Source organism: Argiope bruennichi, chromosome X2, assembly GCF_947563725.1.
Source record: "Argiope bruennichi chromosome X2, qqArgBrue1.1, whole genome shotgun sequence".
NCBI lineage: Eukaryota > Metazoa > Arthropoda > Arachnida > Araneae > Araneidae > Argiope > Argiope bruennichi.
In genome coordinates, this window is record NC_079163.1 from 99,104,111 (window position 1) to 99,122,344 (window position 18,234).

The 18,234-nt window shown below is 27.5% G+C and overlaps 1 protein-coding gene across 1 annotated transcript in view; it reads right to left on the bottom strand.

Annotated features, from left to right (window-relative positions):
• The window catches only part of LOC129960243 (cytochrome b5 reductase 4-like), a 37,099-nt gene extending 19,489 nt beyond the window's left edge, over positions 1–17,610 (bottom strand). The window contains exons 1-8 of the mRNA XM_056073507.1: positions 17,474–17,610; positions 13,755–13,912; positions 11,368–11,428; positions 9,689–9,839; positions 8,850–9,011; positions 5,602–5,702; positions 2,408–2,486; positions 702–836 (exon numbers count right to left, since the gene is read on the bottom strand). Coding sequence (XP_055929482.1) covers positions 702–836; positions 2,408–2,486; positions 5,602–5,702; positions 8,850–9,011; positions 9,689–9,743 — 532 coding nt within the window. The 5' untranslated portion in view covers positions 9,744–9,839; positions 11,368–11,428; positions 13,755–13,912; positions 17,474–17,610. The remainder of the gene's footprint in view (positions 1–701; positions 837–2,407; positions 2,487–5,601; positions 5,703–8,849; positions 9,012–9,688; positions 9,840–11,367; positions 11,429–13,754; positions 13,913–17,473) is intronic.
• Between the last annotated feature and the right edge of the window lie 624 nt (positions 17,611–18,234).

Below are 18,234 nucleotides of genomic sequence, written 5' to 3' on the forward strand. Positions count from 1 at the left end.
TGCAAAACTAAAAAACGCGTGCCTATCTAAATAAGTTTTTAGTTTGTTAATCATATTTCAGAAATGTTTGTCACAGATCTGCTCATGGACAATGTGCATGCAATACAAAAACCCATGCACATTAGAAGGATGATTCAGAATGAAAAAATCCAGGTGGTCTATTTTTTTATATTCTAATCTTTCTTCCCACATTTTTGTGACAGAACTATGCTTATTGACTAAGAAATAATAAAGGGAGGATATACAATTGTTTCAACGATATAAAATTTCTAAGGTGTTGGAAAATATATTTGCAAGTTATTAAAAAATATTTTAATGATACATAATCTCTAAAAAGTGATATAACCTTACAAAATTTAATTTTTTAAAGACAAAATATTATTCAATTTTACATTTAGTGGTATCACACTTTTTTTGAAGGAAAAAATGAAAAACCTTTAATTGTTATAAAGAGATTTGCTTTGTAATGTAAAATCATTTAAAAGATAAGGCATTTTCTCGGAAAATAACAACCCTTCATTAATTAGTACACAAGTCATTAATATGATTTTGAAATATTTCTTGTCAACAAAGAAATTAAGCAGCAATGTTAAAACTGCATAACAAATTTAATTTCTGCAAGAAAATCAAAATGAAATAATACTGTAGAATATGAGAAAATAAACTGAAATCATATCTACTTCACGAAGAGCAATACTTACATGCAATATCAGAAACAATTGGTATCTCTTTACTCTCATTTTTTGAAACAGTTTTGCACTCTTTATCAACACTATCAACAGTAATAGTTTTCATATGCTTTACTTTTGATTGTTTTAAAGGTAGGAATTTAGGAACTGAAATGAGAAAAGATATGATATTAAATGAAAACAAAATATAGAAGTTAATTATGCTCGAAAGATATGACAAGTGATAAGATTGTGAAATACTAAACTGAAAATAGTTACAGAATCATATTTGTATTCAACAATTATATTCGTTATGTATACTAAAAATTATTTTTATTCAAACTATCTACTTTACATTTGCATCATTTTCTAGCTTACAACAACATATCTTATAAAAATTCAACTGAAGATGAAAGTAATCAGAAGTTTGTCAATGCTGATGAAAGCGACTTTTCCAACTGGATATTTTAATTAGATTAAATGTGTGCAAGTGCGCTTAAATATTGTTCATTTTGATGCTTCAGAAATATGTAAAAATTATAGGATTCAACTTTAAAAAACTTATTTACATTTTATTGAATATTAAAAATTTGAATTTCTAAGAACAGCATAATGTATTAAACTACTGCATTTTACTATAATATTACATATGTTTATATGCATGTAAAAAGAATTAATTACGTAAAAAATTTCAGGTAATATTTAAAACCTGTAACTTGATTACCTCCTCATGACTCATCATATATCATTTTAAGTGCCTCTAGATTTTATGGTAATAATTAAAATTTAATAGCGTTATTCACACCTACAGATAAACCATTATTTGCAAGGCCAGATTATTAAATAGAGAAAGTGGGCAACTGCCTTGGGTTCCCACAATTTTAGGGAGCTCCAAGCCCTCGAGATTTTTTCTGATATTTTGAAAGTTCTTTATTCTTTTGCTTACATTTCATTACAAAAGCTGTGAAACCAAACATTCAAATTAAAATCAAGACCTGTTTATATTAATTTTGAACAGTTATTCTAACAGCATTCTTGATTAATTATCATTTGCAGTTTCATATTATGTTAAAAATCTTTAAAAATATGTTCTATAATTTAAAAAAAAATATGTTTCAGTTATTAAATATTACTGCGACTAAATTAAGGAAAGTTTCGGCATTTTTTTTATACTTTTGTTCACTTTAAAATTTTATTTATTTGTGCATTTTTTTATACGGGATATAAATGAAACAAACTTTCTGAAATTTTGGAGGGAAAAGGGAGGGCCCCGAGATTTGCCCTGCAAAACTGCATTTTTTGCAAGAAAATTTTAAGTTTTTGCCCTAAGTATTAACAAAATATTTACATTATTGACTTCGGATCGTTGTTAACTGCAATGAAATATTTAAAATCAGTGATGGGGAATAAGGTATCCTTTAGAAGTTGTCACAACTGCACATTTAATTTTTTATTAAGAATATGAGGTGTTGCTTCATTACTAAACACTTCAGTGAACACTTTATCAAAATCAAATTAAATCATATTCACGGGAAACTAATACCTAAAATCCTACAACAGAGCATCGTTTGTTTCTACTGAAATATTGTAACATCTCGCAAAATAACATTAAAATTCATAACTTCAAGTGCAAAAAGAACAAGCTAACAGGGGGGGGGGTCTACGGAAGAAGTTCTGAATTTCATTCACAACTGCATACCTAAAAATAAGCATTTCCATAAACAAAAGATGATAATTACCATCAAATGACCATGATTTCTTCAATATGCCAATAAAACACTTTTGTAGCATTGATTCAGCATTTACCCATCTATGAACCTAAGAAAACATCTTCAGTGAATGAAATACTATATAATAAATCATAATAAGCCTGTTGTTGTATGCCTATAAATGAAACATTCATTTTCCATATTAATGAAAAACAAGCTGCAGTAAAAGAGCATATTTTTTATAACCCAAGACTAATACCTGTACTAAATAATTTTTTTTTATCATTCCGAAAAATCTAAAAAATATAGTGAGCCAGGGGTGTTTGTGGGACCCCAAAAAATCCCCTGAAACTTTTACGGACTTACTACCGGCATTTTGGAGTTTCGAGAAGGGGGGGGGGAGAGAAATGAAAAATTACAATTATGAAATATTGAATGACCTAATTATAAAAGTTCAATGAATTACTTTTTTTGCAAAATTAATAACCATACATTTTCAAACATATAAACTACTACATTTTATGCAAATATTTTAAATTACCTGAATTAATTCTTTAAAAAAAATTATCTAATTTCTGCTGCTTTTTTTTATTTTCTGATGTTTGTGGTCTTGTCTTTCTTTTGTGGTGAACTTCATAATTGCAGGAAGATTGACTTTTATTTTCCTCATTTACAGTTGAAGAAATTTCCTCGAGAACTGCACATGCAGAGGTAGAAGCAGTTTGCTTTTCTGCTAATGTAGAAGGTTTTTCAGAGACTTTTATAGGTGACTCATCTGAAATACATGTTTTTAAGTCCTCTTGATATGTTTTCCAACTTCTGTTCATATTCAGTAAGAGATCTTTGTGAATTGGATCAGTCATTGGATTTTTTGAGCCATATTTTCACATGAGGTTTCTTTAGAAGCCATTAAATCATATTTAATAGTCTGCACTGCATCTAGGGAATCAATCTTAAGAGAGGTTCTATAGTCAGTGACAAGTGTATCCATTAAGTTGAATGCACTTTCCACTAATGGGCCATGGAAGCAGCTAAGGCAGGTTTTGACCAATTTAGCCAATGTAGGATACTTATAATCATTTGTGAAACCATCTTTTAAATTAAAAACTTTAGACCAATATTTATCAATTGTACACTTGACTTGATTTCCACTTTCATCAGATGTGTAGAGCATTTCTTTGGTGATATCAATATCACTCTGGTATAACCTTATTTCAGCTTCTACTTTTGACTTTTCATTATCACTAAAAATATGGGACATAAAAGATGATAATTTTTCAAAAGCTAATATTGTACTGGTTTTACCTCTTAGCTCTGAATCTAATGCTGTAAAACTAATTAGATATGAATTTTTAAGGGGTAATTTCTGTTTCATATGCTGAAATTTCAAAGTGAAATTCTCTTGCGTACATAAATAAAAAAATATTTCAATAAGAGAAACGAAAAATTTACACGTGCATCAATAAATGAAACGAAAATTTTACACAGCGGAGAAAAAAAAGTTGCGAAGCGATCAATGACAAATAGCTAATACGGCGAAAAATCCCCCTTCTCTACTTATTGGCGTCACGCCAGGAGAGATAAGACCTTTGAACCCAGAGTCACGTGATCGCACATCTGGTCGCGAAGTCTCTCCCTTTTTTTTCTGCCGCGCCTACTTGCCGAAAAGAATCCAGAAGAGAATGTCCGAGAAACGGGGGAATGAGTCATAACTCGCAATAAGGAAAGAACAAAAAAGAAGTTTTTTCCCCTTTTCACGCATTATCACTGCCTTTGGAGAAAGAAAGGAAAAGTTTTCACCACACACGCTGACCTTGCGTTTTCTGCTTTCAAAGCAAACAAAATCGCCCAGATCAAAATAAATAATTCATTATTATTTCTACTTCCTTTTGAACGACGATCCCCGGAATTTCCGGGTATCAAAGTTCAAAGTCCCCGGAATTCCGGGGTTTCCCCGGAGCACAAACACCCCTGGTGAGCACTAATATTCAGAATGCTAGTTTCAAAATAGGTATCGTCAGTACAATAAATAACACAGTAAATAAAACAAGTAAATAAATAAGATAAAAAAACGCAAAAAAAAGTGAGAAATATGACAATGTTTCCTATAGAAAAGATTTCAGAACACAACCTAGAGGATAATCAGAAATAAATATAATCTAATAGTATTTTTAACTTTTTGAAAAATTTTAATAGTTTCTTTGCATAATGCGTAACCTAATACTTCTATTTGCATGACACGATCTCTTTCGTTTTTGCATCAGAGTGAAAATTCAATAGTTTGCCTCGGAAAAATTTAAATTCCGAATTTTTGATTTTCAGAATTACTAGAAATCTGTACTAATGTAATAATTAAAGTATAGAATAAAATAAAGCATTCATATTTTAAACTAATTCTTATAACTTTAAAACTGAATAAATATAGATAATTTGTTTTCCACTTCCTTCTCATGAGAAAAGAAACATTATAAAGTTACTCTATTCCTTTCATGTTAGTTTTTTCAAAGACTTTTACAAGCAAATGAAAATATTCCCTTCTGTCAGCTACTACTAGCACAGCTAAAAGCTTATAACGTTCTTTCGTTTTGAACTTAAAAAACACCAGCTTAGATTTGTTTTAACAAATTACAGAATTCATTTAATACCTAAGGACATAACCCAAGTTAATTCATTTTACATAATGTATGTACATATAGCAATTAAAAATAACCTGGTCTTTGAACTGTTAATTGCAATTTTAGCATATGAATATAGTTTTCAGATTGATCTTCGACGTATAGGTTATTAAAGAATACATCATATCAATTTTAAAAATTAACATGGGACACACATTTAATGTGTCGTCTATTTTATTAGCAAAACCGGCAATATTTTCTCATACATTCATCTTTATTTTATCTAAAAGAAATGAGTCTGAAACCAGCTTTCTTTTGCTATATAAATTGTGAGCCCAATAATACCTTAATTCCCAATAAATGTTTTAACAATACTGTTTGTTAACATCATAGGGAATCTTATAACACTCAAGCTTCCCTCTAAGACCATAATTTAATGATTTAAATACTACTAACAGTATAAAAGATATAAATATTATTCTTTGCTTATATATATCCCCACATACATATATACAAGTAAATATAATATTACAATACTATATTATCTAAAAAATTATTTGCTCTAGCAACTACTCAATAATTAGAATGAAGTTTCTAAACAACAATTACTTGATTGAATAGTTCAGTTGCATCGTTGCCAGCACCTCGCATCAATTCATCTTCCCCACCTGGATGAAACTCAAGGTAATGAGTGATGTTGTAAACTTTTCCTTTAAGAAAGGGAAAAATCAAATTCATTAAATATAGGATCAAACATTAATACTTATATAGAATGTGTACACTATAAAAAAAGCTTTAGAATAAAGTAAATAAATGGCTTAATTTACCAAAACACATTTTAATATTCATTAATTTTAATTGTATGTGTGTGTGTGTGTGTGTGTGTGTGTGTGTGTGTGTGTGTGTGTGTGTGTGTGTGTGTGTGTGTGTGTGTGTGTGTGTGTGTGTGTGTGTGTGTGCGTGTGTGTGTGTGTAACATTTTTCGGTTGAAGCAGAGTGCAGGTTGAAGACATAGACGAGACGTTTTTATTCTCTCTCTAATATCCATCTCGGGAAAGCAATTTATTTACAAGCAGACACAGCGCGGCACAAAAGCAGAAGTAAGAAGAGCATGAAACAAATGATCACTTGTCTTATATAACATAGGATTTTCGGCCATGCGCTGATGGAATACATGTTTTGACCTCTGATAAGGTCAACGAAAGTATCACTTTCATTTGAGACGTAGTACTGATGGCTCATTAGTTTTACAGAGGAATTAATTAAACCGAAAGTGGAATTGGATAACGAAATAAAAGAATATTTTAGAATAAAGTTATTATGGGCTAAATTAAGATAAAATCTTGGAAATTAATTAAATTGAAATTAGAATATATAAGATTCTTAACAATATGATGCCCAGAAAAAAAAACTTTATTATCACTAGACCTTGAACAAAAGCAGCTATCTAAGACTGATTCTTTCTTATCAACAGATCTTATCTATAAATTTCACATTAATTTATTGTCAATATTAAAAACCAAATGCTTTCAGGGCCCTTCTCAGATAGCTACAGAAAAAAGTTCTGTTTTATTACATCAGTGACAATACAAGAAATTCTAATATTAAATTAAAACTTAATCTATAATTAAAATACAAACATTTTGGGTACAGTATGAATAAGGTCCATCATATCAGACATTTTATGAATCTCACTTACCAAGTGAAATATTCAGATAGCATGACTAAAAACTGTGCTATTTTTAAAGAATTTACACAAAGGAAAGACCAGGCAAGGGAAAAAAAAAAAAAAAAAAAAAAAAAAAACATACCAGGTCTCCAGTCATGAATGCTGGTACAGTATGAATATAACTTTTCATACACAGAGCAACTGCAAGCAGCATAAAATAAAGAATATAAGACGTTTGTTAGTGAATAAGTAATAAATTTAATGCTTCGTAGTTTCCTTTGTTCTGGCTCGGAAACATACATGCACATGGCAGAAAAAAAAATTCTTAAGCATTTATTTATAACACCTATTGTGTTATATGTGCTGATATCGTTTTTAAAACAGAACTGATCAATCCAATGTAAAAATAACGATTTCTTTTCTTTTTTTTTATATAGATTTAAAAAAGAAATAAAACCAAAATGCAGCTTCTTTAAAATTAAATTTGAAACATTGGAAAAATAATTGCTATATAATGTACAGAACTTATACAAGAAAATGAAATAATGGCAGCACTGAAAAATCTTTGTTTTAATATGTTTAGAGCAGCAATAAATGTGGATATTTCAGTTTAAAACAATTTGGTGGTGCAGACCAAAAACAGAAAATCAAGAGGCTGCATGAAGTTTGAAGTATTGAATTCTACAAGAGACATTTATTTTTTTAAAGTTTTTAATATTTTAAAGGGAACCAAGATGTTTATCTTTCGATAGAAAACTCTTTCGGAAGTTTTTATTTTCTTTTTAAAACAACTTTAATTTGATGGTGGAAAAGAATTGTGCCTGATAATTCAATAAACAAACAAAAATTCTTCTTTCTCATTCAAACCTTATTTTTCAAACAAGTGAATAGGTGATGGTTTCTGTTTAAGTTACGAACTTTTCATTTTCATTTAATTTTAATTATGCAAAATTTGTTTTCCAATCGAAATATACCGTTAATAATAATTTTTCAGAACTAGGAATATTTCTCTTGTTCTGTATTTTAAAATCAAAAATTTATTATTTATATTTTTTATTAAATTTTATATTCTTTGACAAACCGAAAATTTTCAAGAAGTTGATCAAATCTAGATGTTTAACAAGACGAAAAGATACGAGTTCAAAAAATTGGGAAAGGCTTTAAATTATTATCAGTAAGCTAAACAATGATGTCTACAGAACATTAAGACAAAAGTTAAGCACATTAACCAGCATAAAAAGTCATTCACATTAATCAGCATACTAAAATAATAAGCATATTGAACTACTGATCATATTTCTGAATTACGAGATTACCAAGATGTACAGTCTTTGAAGAGGCAAGCAGTGCAAGAAATCTGTAATACTGTTTTACCTGAGCCGTTAATCGAATAGAAAGGAAGTGAAATTGAAAGATTTTTTAATTGATGCCAGATCAATTAATCCTGGCCTTGGTGACGAAAATGAAAGTTCTAGAAAATACAAGAATTATGACGATATCTCTATTAGGAACGGAAAACTAAATATCCTTTTAGAAAATTCTATACCCTATTATGGAGACTATATAAAGCAGGCACACAAGGTTTGAATTCTTTCTTTGGCGTGTTGATCCCAAAGCAAGCTCTCCATCTGCACTCTGAGCGTTCCTACCACGTTTTTTTTAATTTTAATTAATTTTTTTTTACTTGTAAGGCAAGTTTCGAAAGAAGGGCTTTGATATTCTAGGATCTTTCCCTGTAATTTCAAAGGACAATAAATATGTTTTAGTATCGATGGATTATTTTACCAAGTGACCGAAAAGTGTTGTTCTTTGTGCACTCCTCGGGCCGTGTTTTTTCCTCTCCGTGCTTTGTGTTTTCTAGTGAATAAAGTGTCGTTTTCCATTATCCGATGTATTGCATTTCCTTAACCGTACACCCATCGTAAGATTTCCAAAACAGTATAATATATTGCATTGTGAATACCATTTCTCAATTCATAAACAAGTTTGATTTGATGCAATATACTATCACAACAAACGATTTCAATTTATTCACTTTAACATGGAATCAAATCAAATTCTAGCTTCTTCTCGATAAAGCATGCTCATTTTTATTTTCCCTTTATTAATAATGAGTGGAATTAGACACAATTAATTGATATTAAAAATTAATAAGGAGAAAACTCATTAAAACAATGAGCTAATTTACCTCTTAAGGCAATCCAAGCATCATTTCTTGTATTATGTCTTGCAAGTTCACGAAGTGAAATTTCAAGATATTTTCCATCAGTTCCAGTTACATCATTTCTGGAAGTGTATCTTATCCAATCCATCAAAGATCTTCCAGGCTTCAATGCTACTCTATTCCTTCCTGAAATCATTGCATTAAATGCAACACATTAGAATTGAATTTTTCAGAGATTTTCAATCATCAAGATATGAAATATTATTTGATAATACCATTACATTCATGCATATTATTATTTATTAATAGCTACTAAAACTGATTCAGAACAATCTTACAACATTATATCAATTTAACAAGGCAGTAACTTGTTAGGAATTTTTTTTTCAATCTTACTAATTTTCTTTAATCATCAAGTAATTAGTATCTAGAAATATAAATAAAAAGAATACTTTAACTTTTAAATCAATAAAATATTTTAAAAATTTAATAAAAGTTTGATTTTCATCAATATGTGTAATAATTTTATTTCAGTTGCATAGCAAAGGAAAATTTTGAAAAAGTAATTATGAATGTAGCAAAAATTAATCAATTTAGAACATAATAACTGTAACATAACAAAGAAGACGACACTGCCTCAATCTCACGCAACAATACACAGAAACTTACAAACAGCAATGCTACATGCAGGTGAAGGTCTAACTGAAGATTTGATCTATTGAATTTGGTTGCATTCTATATAATTTTCATTACAAATAGCATTTTCATAAAAAGTTAAAATAAAACAAATAATAAATAAATATATATATATATATGTTGAAAATGTTTTGCTGGAATGCATGATTTTTTTAGTATTATTATACCTGGTGGGCTTCCACCAGCTGATGACACTGGAACTTTAAGGCTAGATGCATCCATTGATGATAAATTATGCTTTTTCTCATTTGATTGCAAAGCTTCACTTCCAACTTGGGGTAACACATTAACCCCTGATTTAGAATGCAAACACCCCAGCTGGAAAAAAAGTATAAAAATAATAAATTATAGTTCACCATGCATAATGTTTTCATGACAACATTACATTTAATCAAAATATTTTTTTTTATGTTTCAGCAGGTGGTCGTATGTAAGAGATATAAATTGGAGAAGAATTTCGTTTTATATCTTTTTACAACACAGAGCCATGAAAACATAACTTAGGCTATTTTTGTAACAATTTTCGACGAATTGTTAATCAATGTTTGAAATTAGAGGCATTAATAGAATTTTGCGAATCTGTTACATTTCAGAGATATGTATGGCCGCTGAGATAAGTTTTTTGCTGTACCTTCCTTTTTCCTTTGTCTTAAATCTCTTATTATAGTTTGTCTCTTATCTGTTTTAAAAATAGTGTAGCTGCAATCAACAGTTATACTATTCATTCTACATAACAAATGATTTGATGCAATTCATCTAAATATGTAATGTCTAATGGTATATGCAGGTATGTCTAATAATGTAACTCTTATTATAATTATTAATATTATCTGACTGCAAATTTTCCATATTCTTTTTTTTTCTCATAAAATACGAATAAAAAGTCTGCTGTTAATAAATCAGAAAATATAATTACTTTTTGAGTAATGATAGCTTCCTCCATTTAAAGACAAATTAGAATGATTTATGCTTCAAATGGCTTTGTACATTTCATTAAATATATAAGAATCCTTAGATGTTTTTTTATGAAGAAAATATAAATATAAAATTATTTGAAAACAGTTTTCTTATTGAATGGAAAATGTAGGACAATCTGCCATATAAACAGATTTTACAATAATTGCATGCAAAGCTGAGAGATGGTCATTATATTTATTCAACAGTATTAATAATTATAAACAAAATGTAATTGAAGTTTAAAATTAAAAAAATATTTAGAAATATAAACCATAAGTCATCAGTCTTAAATCCAACCCACAGCTTAAAGCTGGGGAATAAAGTATTAGTCATATTTTTATTACAATGAAACTGTTTTTAAGAGTGATTAAAATAGCAACAATTAAAAATAATAAAATAATTGTTATATATTACTCATTAAAAATGTACATCATAAAAGAACAGAAATTTTGCCAGGGCAATGAAAAAATTCTACAAATATGAATAGTAAATATTAAATCCAAAAGTTTGCAAGAAATAAGGATACTCATTACAAAATTATTTTTATGAAAGGTACTGACTGTGAAATATATTAAAGATTAAAAAAGATAGAGCACAAAAGACATTTGTTTTTTGTAAAGTTATTGAAACTCTATGTTAAAATTCTAGTTAGTACATTTTTGTCATTTTCTTTGAATTTAAAATATAAGCAAAGAGATGGAAAAAGAATGAAAGCAAATTACATTACTTCACCAGTTATTAAGATTTAATTAAAAGCTTATAAGTTGAAAAAGATTCTTGATATTCAGCTAAATTTATCGTATATTGAGAAAATAATCTGTATCTCTCAGAGTTGAAAAATAGAAATTAATGGAGAGCAACTGTAGGAAAAATTTACAGATAAACTTACTACAATAAAGCCCGTTCATTTGCATCATGGATACCAAGGTCAGCAAAAACTTTTTCTAGATCTTAAATTAAAATATTTTTTACATAAAATAATTGTTTATAGCATCAAAATAAAGTAAATACAACATAACAGTTTAAAAAAACAAAGAAATATATAAACAAAAGTAAAATAAATAAAATGTAATTTAGCTTAAAATTAATAACAGAAAAATACATTAAAACTATTGCTAATCTAATTAAGCTTTTAGAATTCTACCTTTAATTACTCTTCTGTTATATTAATCAAAATTGCAAGTTTCAAACAAAAAGAAATTCATAAAAAAATTTTTGTACAAAACTGAAAAATGAAATAAAATATATTTTGTAATTCTATGATATTAATTGATACTTTAATACAAAAGAATCCTTCTTAATCATCATAGTCTGCAATCCTTTAAAGGTCAAGTTTTCATACTATACACAATTTCTACTCCTTCACAGTAATATTTTATTGTCACTAATCATAATACAAGAACAGTCATTTATAAATCTTACATAAAATGGATGTTAGTGATAAATGCATACATTAAAGTATGTCATTTTATAAATATTTGCATAAAAGCAATAATATTTTGAAAACTGGATGTGTTTTAATCTTTTCTCTATGACAATTTAGTTAGAACTGCAGTCAAATGGGAAACTGAACAAAACATTACACACAGGGGAGGGCAGAGTGGTTTCTTTTGGGGTCAGCAACTAATTTGTTTACAAAAGCTGCTATACATTCTTCATTAATGGCTTTGCCTATAGAAAATATTTGAATCAATGATACACATGATGGATGTTTGTTTGGTTGATATTAGAAATGAAAGAAAAACAAATTAGAGAAACATGCAATATTATACTTTAATCATATGCTAGATTTTCAATGATTTTAATTTTTTTTTTAAATAAAGGGCATAAATAAAAAAGAAAGGGTGCAATTTTATGAGTAACAGTTTTTATAAAAGGGGGGAAAAATCTGCATTCCAAGACTTTTTTTTTTTTTTTTTGCATCAAACTGTCAATATTTAAAGTTATAAGTAAATGAAATAAATTATTTTTAAGTTAAATAAATGAATTCTCATTCTTAAATAATTTATTAATTAGTGATTTTAATCCTTTCTAACCAAAGTCAATTGGTCCAATTTATCTTCAGCAGAAAACTGAATTAAAAATTTAATTCATTTAAGAAATGTCTCAGCATTTCTCAAATTCATAAAAGTGTTACTATACTATTATATATATCCTAATCATGCTTCTATTTTGGTTTCGTTAGAAAAAAATTGAATAGCTGTTCACAGGATCAAGTCTTTTGGTTCAAATAAATAATTCTGATTTTTGAGAGAAAAAAATGACACTAAAAAGATGAGAAAATTTTAGACACATCCTCTAAAGACTTTATCTGAAACATATGTTTTTTTTAAACGTTATAAATTTATCATAAGTTTTGATTAGTTCTAAAAACCCAATTCCATGTATAACTAAAATTTATTGTTAATATTATTAAAAAATAAAAAGCTTATTTTCCCTAAGAATATGAAAATATAATGATTGTCATATAAAGCTTCAATCAGTAACCAAGCATCAATTCTACAAGCAATAATTCCAAACTGCAAGAATCATAACTACAAAAGGAATAAGAAAAATACAGGTATTTGCTTCCATTACAGATTTTGTAATATAATAAATTCTTTACCAAACTTTTCATACACCTCATATTCTAAATATTATTAATAATCATAAGTTATCCAATAAATATTCACTATTTCCAATTTCCACTATTATTTAGCATTGAATTCCAAATTTCCAACAAGGGCTAATTTAAAACAGAAATGATTTCAACTACACTCTTTTATACTGATTTCTGTTACATAGTAATTTGCATCATTAAACTTCGTTTTCAAAGAACTTACTAAAAAAAATACTTTTTTGGAGCATTAACTCAAAAAATATATGAGAGCATGAAATAATTATCAAAGAAAGAAATGTAGTTCAGAGCCCATAAAACTGTATATGTTATATTAAGATAATTTGAACTTGCATATTTAGCACACTGACTGCAAAGCAATTTTTAGCAGCATTGTTCCAATCAGGCAATACTACTATATTGCTTTATCTACAGTAAAAGCATTCTTCTAAGTACCGATTCATGCAGCACAACATAATTAAAGATATGTCCAATATAATTCAATACTATTCAACATTATTTTTTGTACATTACTCAACATCACATAGCATCTTCATGCTACTGGAGGAAAACCCCACATTTTGTTTGCAGTTTGTTAAAATAACTGAAAGATGAAATGTTTACATATATGTTTATTAAATACATTTCTTAGAAATAAATAGTAAGTGCAGTTTCTTTACCTTTTTAGATGCCCTTCAAAAGTATCCTAGAATATATATATATATATATATATTTATTGTTCAGCCACAAACATTATGTCTCAAGACAACTCAAGAGAAGTAACTTCAAAATTCCCTATTGCCTTATTCAAAATATATTTTAGAAGACATTTATTAACCTAAAATATTCAAAAGAAATTCAAAATTAAGCACACAAGCAAAGCATAAAGTAAAATAGCAAACTGTGCGAAACGGTAATATTATTAATATTTAACCCCTTCCTGGCTTAACCCAAAATCAGCCCAGGTATGCTAATCATAGCTACCTGGCTCATACCAAAAGTAGGTTGGACAATATAAATGTTTATATCTTTCCTGAATTATTTTTATTGCCTGTACTAGCTACTAGATGGTTATACATTTTTTTTTTTTTTTTTGTCATTGCAAGTTTAAAGTGCAAAGGTTGCAAAGTCCATTAATTTACTTTTTTGAAGAATTCATAAATAACAATTGTTGATTTTTTTTTCTCCATTTAATTGTAATTATCATGGCTTGGATGCAGCTTCATGATTTTGATTATATTGAATCTGATTTAAAAGATATTGGAGAAAAATATAACTTTAATATTTCAAAATAAGGCTTTTCTAATTTTGAACTTTTTTTTTTTGAATTTAAAAATAATTCAAATCTGGAAAGCTTAAAGGTGTCTAATGATTATAGATATGGGAAATTCAACTCCACTGTTTTTGTATTTCTTGAGGCACCTGGATTGAATTTTATTCTGGTAGTGATAGAAGAGTTTTTCAATATTTTGAACACTTTTTTGATGTTGAACTCTTGAACCAATTTCCAATGAAACAGATTTTTATGCTGAGTGTTTGACAAAAAACAAATTGATGGAAGAATCATGAACTCGTAAATGGTATTTGACCACAAAAAAAAAAAAAAAATTGAGGTAAAGATAGTGTTAGCAATTTTCATAATACAAAACTTCATGAGAAAATGCATTTGCTTGGATAAAAATTGAATCCTTGTATTATATCCTAAAACTTGCATCAGATCAAAAATCTAATTCATTAGACTATGTAGAAAGCTGACTTTAAAGGTAAAGTTTCCTTTTTATTTATTATTTTTACTCTCCTTTAAGAAAACCTGTACACCAATAGCACTATATTTAAAAAATACTTAGATATAAAAAAACAGTAAAAAAATTTGTTTCAATCCATAAATTTGAACTGAATTGAGCCTGGAAGGGGTTAGTGCTTTTTATATATAAATGTGCCTACATAAAATATATGTGACAGAATATATAACTTACAGAAAGATGATTATTAATAAAAGAAGTTCGTAGAATAAAAACCATATAAATTCATAAAAATATAAAATTCTATTTAACCTCAATCATTCAAAAAGAAATAGCCACTTCAGCCTTTTACCTAAAAATTATTAAAAAAAAACTATTTCCTTATTAGCGAATAATAGCGATTTTTTTATATATAAGATAAATTTAAAAAATTTAATTTGTTTAGTTATTTTTTAAAAAAATAAGAATAATAAAAAAATAAATAAATTCATATTGCATCATGCATAGCAACTTTGATATATGAATTTTATTTCAGAATGCATTGGCATCTTATATTGGGTTAAAAAAGATGAAAAGTCGCAATACTGAGTAGGAGAAAGTAAAATTCAATATTGGATGATATACACTGTTTGGCTGATCATGTAAATGTATTATTAGCAAGACATTATGTCAAATCAATACTTGACAAAATATACCATACAGCAAATATGGGAAATAAACATTTTAAGATAGAATCTCTTATTAATTATTACAATATAAGGAATTTCCAAAAAAAAAAAAAAAAAAAAAATCAGAAATAGTATATTCACATAATGCACATTAAATCAGCACACTATTCAGTTTTAACTTCTCAGTAGTTACTTTCATATATTTCTTTATATGATATTCTACAAAATACCTAAATTTAAATATTTACTTACTGTAAGTATCGTAATTAAAGTGTATGCTCCTTAATGTAATGAATAATTAAGAAGTATTTATTTTAATATAGCTAAAATAATCCTTTTTGACATAACATTTTGAATCTATCTTACAACAAAACAGTTCACAAAATTTTATTACAAACAAAAATTATTATATCATGCCAGATGATGCACAGTATGATTTTCTGTGCAGAACTTTATTATCCAAAAAAATAGAAGTAAAAAAGTTTGAGAATTTTTATACAAGATTATGCACTTCATGTTGATATGCTATAAAATTATGATGAAAGGTTTTAAATCAATGATCTTAGAGACATGTAACTTTGATGTTTTATTCGCATCATGTCATGTTCACTTGGACATAATAATTTTCAGTAAAAATAAATCTGCTTTGAAAAATTGAAGTTAGATTTTATTTCTGAACAAACGTAATATATCAGAGATAGATCACTTACATATACAAAATCTCATAAAAAAAGAAGCTATAAAAATAATACAAATGTTCATTATATATCAGATGTTATTATAAAAAAATGCAATAAAAATATAATTTAAGAAAATGTAAATGAGTTTCACTCTTTTTTTTTTTTTTTCTTACTTTGCCTTTAAAAATCAAAACATTATTCAAGATCTTTATGATTTCTTTCTTATTTTTTACTAAATCTGTATCATCCTTTATATTTAAAGCTAGCAAAAATATGAAAAATTTCTTAAAACTGCTTTTTAATCTAGAAAATAAAACTACACTATAAAGATCTGGAGAGCTATCCTCTCGCAGACTTCCTAATTTAGAATAATTATTACTTCAAATGGTGATCTTATATATTAATGATTGAACAGAAGCTATTCTTTTTATTATTAACTTGTTCGGCCAGAATTATAATCACAATTTTACAAAAAAATTTCTAGAGTAACAATTGTAGAAATTATTTTCAAATAACAGGAGTCAATTAAGTTTGGTAGTAATTTTTGTGATATTCGAGTTTTGATTTTTGTTAACCCGGCACAAGCTAAGAATCCGTTCAGGAGCATACGCCGGAAAATAAACCTCATTCCTTCCTTTGGTAGTAATTTTAAATATATATTTCTATGTAATAAGTAAAAATCCTCAACTTTGTATTTTTAAGTTTTAAAATTATTTCACAGAAGAAATTAAATTAAAAAAAAAAATTAATATTCCTCTTACAACCATAACATGAAAATATATTGCTCATTCTTTTTTGACCATCACAATAAAATTGATGAACTTACTTTTTAAAAAAAGGATTAAATAAAATGATAAATCACAACATCTAAACTATATAGGTTCTTTTTCTAATTAATTTGTTAATAAAGTGGTAAATAGATTTTATTTTCCTTACTTAACAAAATGTTGAGGATGATGAAATATTAATAAACACGAAAAAAACAATAGTTTTTGGATCATTAAAATTAAAAAATTTTAAATAAATGTACAAATAAGCAAAAATTTTCCTCATTCAGCAACAAATTGATGAATGAATGTTAAAAAAAATCTAAAATGCATTGCATATATAATTATTGATACATACACATTTTGTACCCATTTAATTAAAGAATATCTATGTATTTTCTTAACATCAATTTCCTTTATAGTGATCATATTTGTAAATCTCTGAGCTCAGCATTTTGCCTATTAAAATATACAACAGAGCCAAAAAATTCAATAACCCGAAATAAACTTTTTCATATTTGTAAAGGAAATATAATAATTACTTGTTATGTGCACTCGTGTTTCTTAAAATGTAGAAGAAATTTTATAAAATAGCACTTATCCGCACAATGCAGCGTTGTTCACTGTTACAGTGCTTTCTTGAATCTAGCGATTTTCCCAGTTAGTGAGTTGGGTGAGGGGGAGGTCCTGTTACTTATATAATGTAAACAAAACAGAAAAAAATTGTATAGCGTCCTTTGTGGAATGAATTCGACAATCCGAATACAAAAGAGAACGCCTTTGCCACAATCATCTGGCGACAGCTCTAGACGGCTGTGCACGTACGGCATATTTACAGCCACACAGATAGGACAGATTCAGCAACATTGTAGGTACAGATTCTGTACTATCAGTGCAGTGCTTTATCAATAGAGATTCTAAATTTTCAGCTTTTTATTTAAAAACTAATTCTCATTCCCCCCCCTTCTTTTATGGTTTGAAGGTTGCAGTCTATGATATAGGATAGGAAAGTGCTAAACTTAATGTTTTTATTTCTATAATTTTTTATGTTTTTGAAAAATTTAGCACACTCTTACAGAGTGGGGCCCAAATTTGCTTTATCATTTCTTTCTGTGGTAATGTATAAATCTAAAGAAATTAAATTACTTTTTCCCGTTTAAATGCGATTCCGATGCTATTATTTTTAACACAACTGTCAAAGATATTTGAAGGAAACAGCAGTTTATAAAAATAACATGGAATCCAATGTTTTGCCTGCAAAGACCATATTGAAAAGGGCTGAGAGCTTGAAATAGTTGCCAAA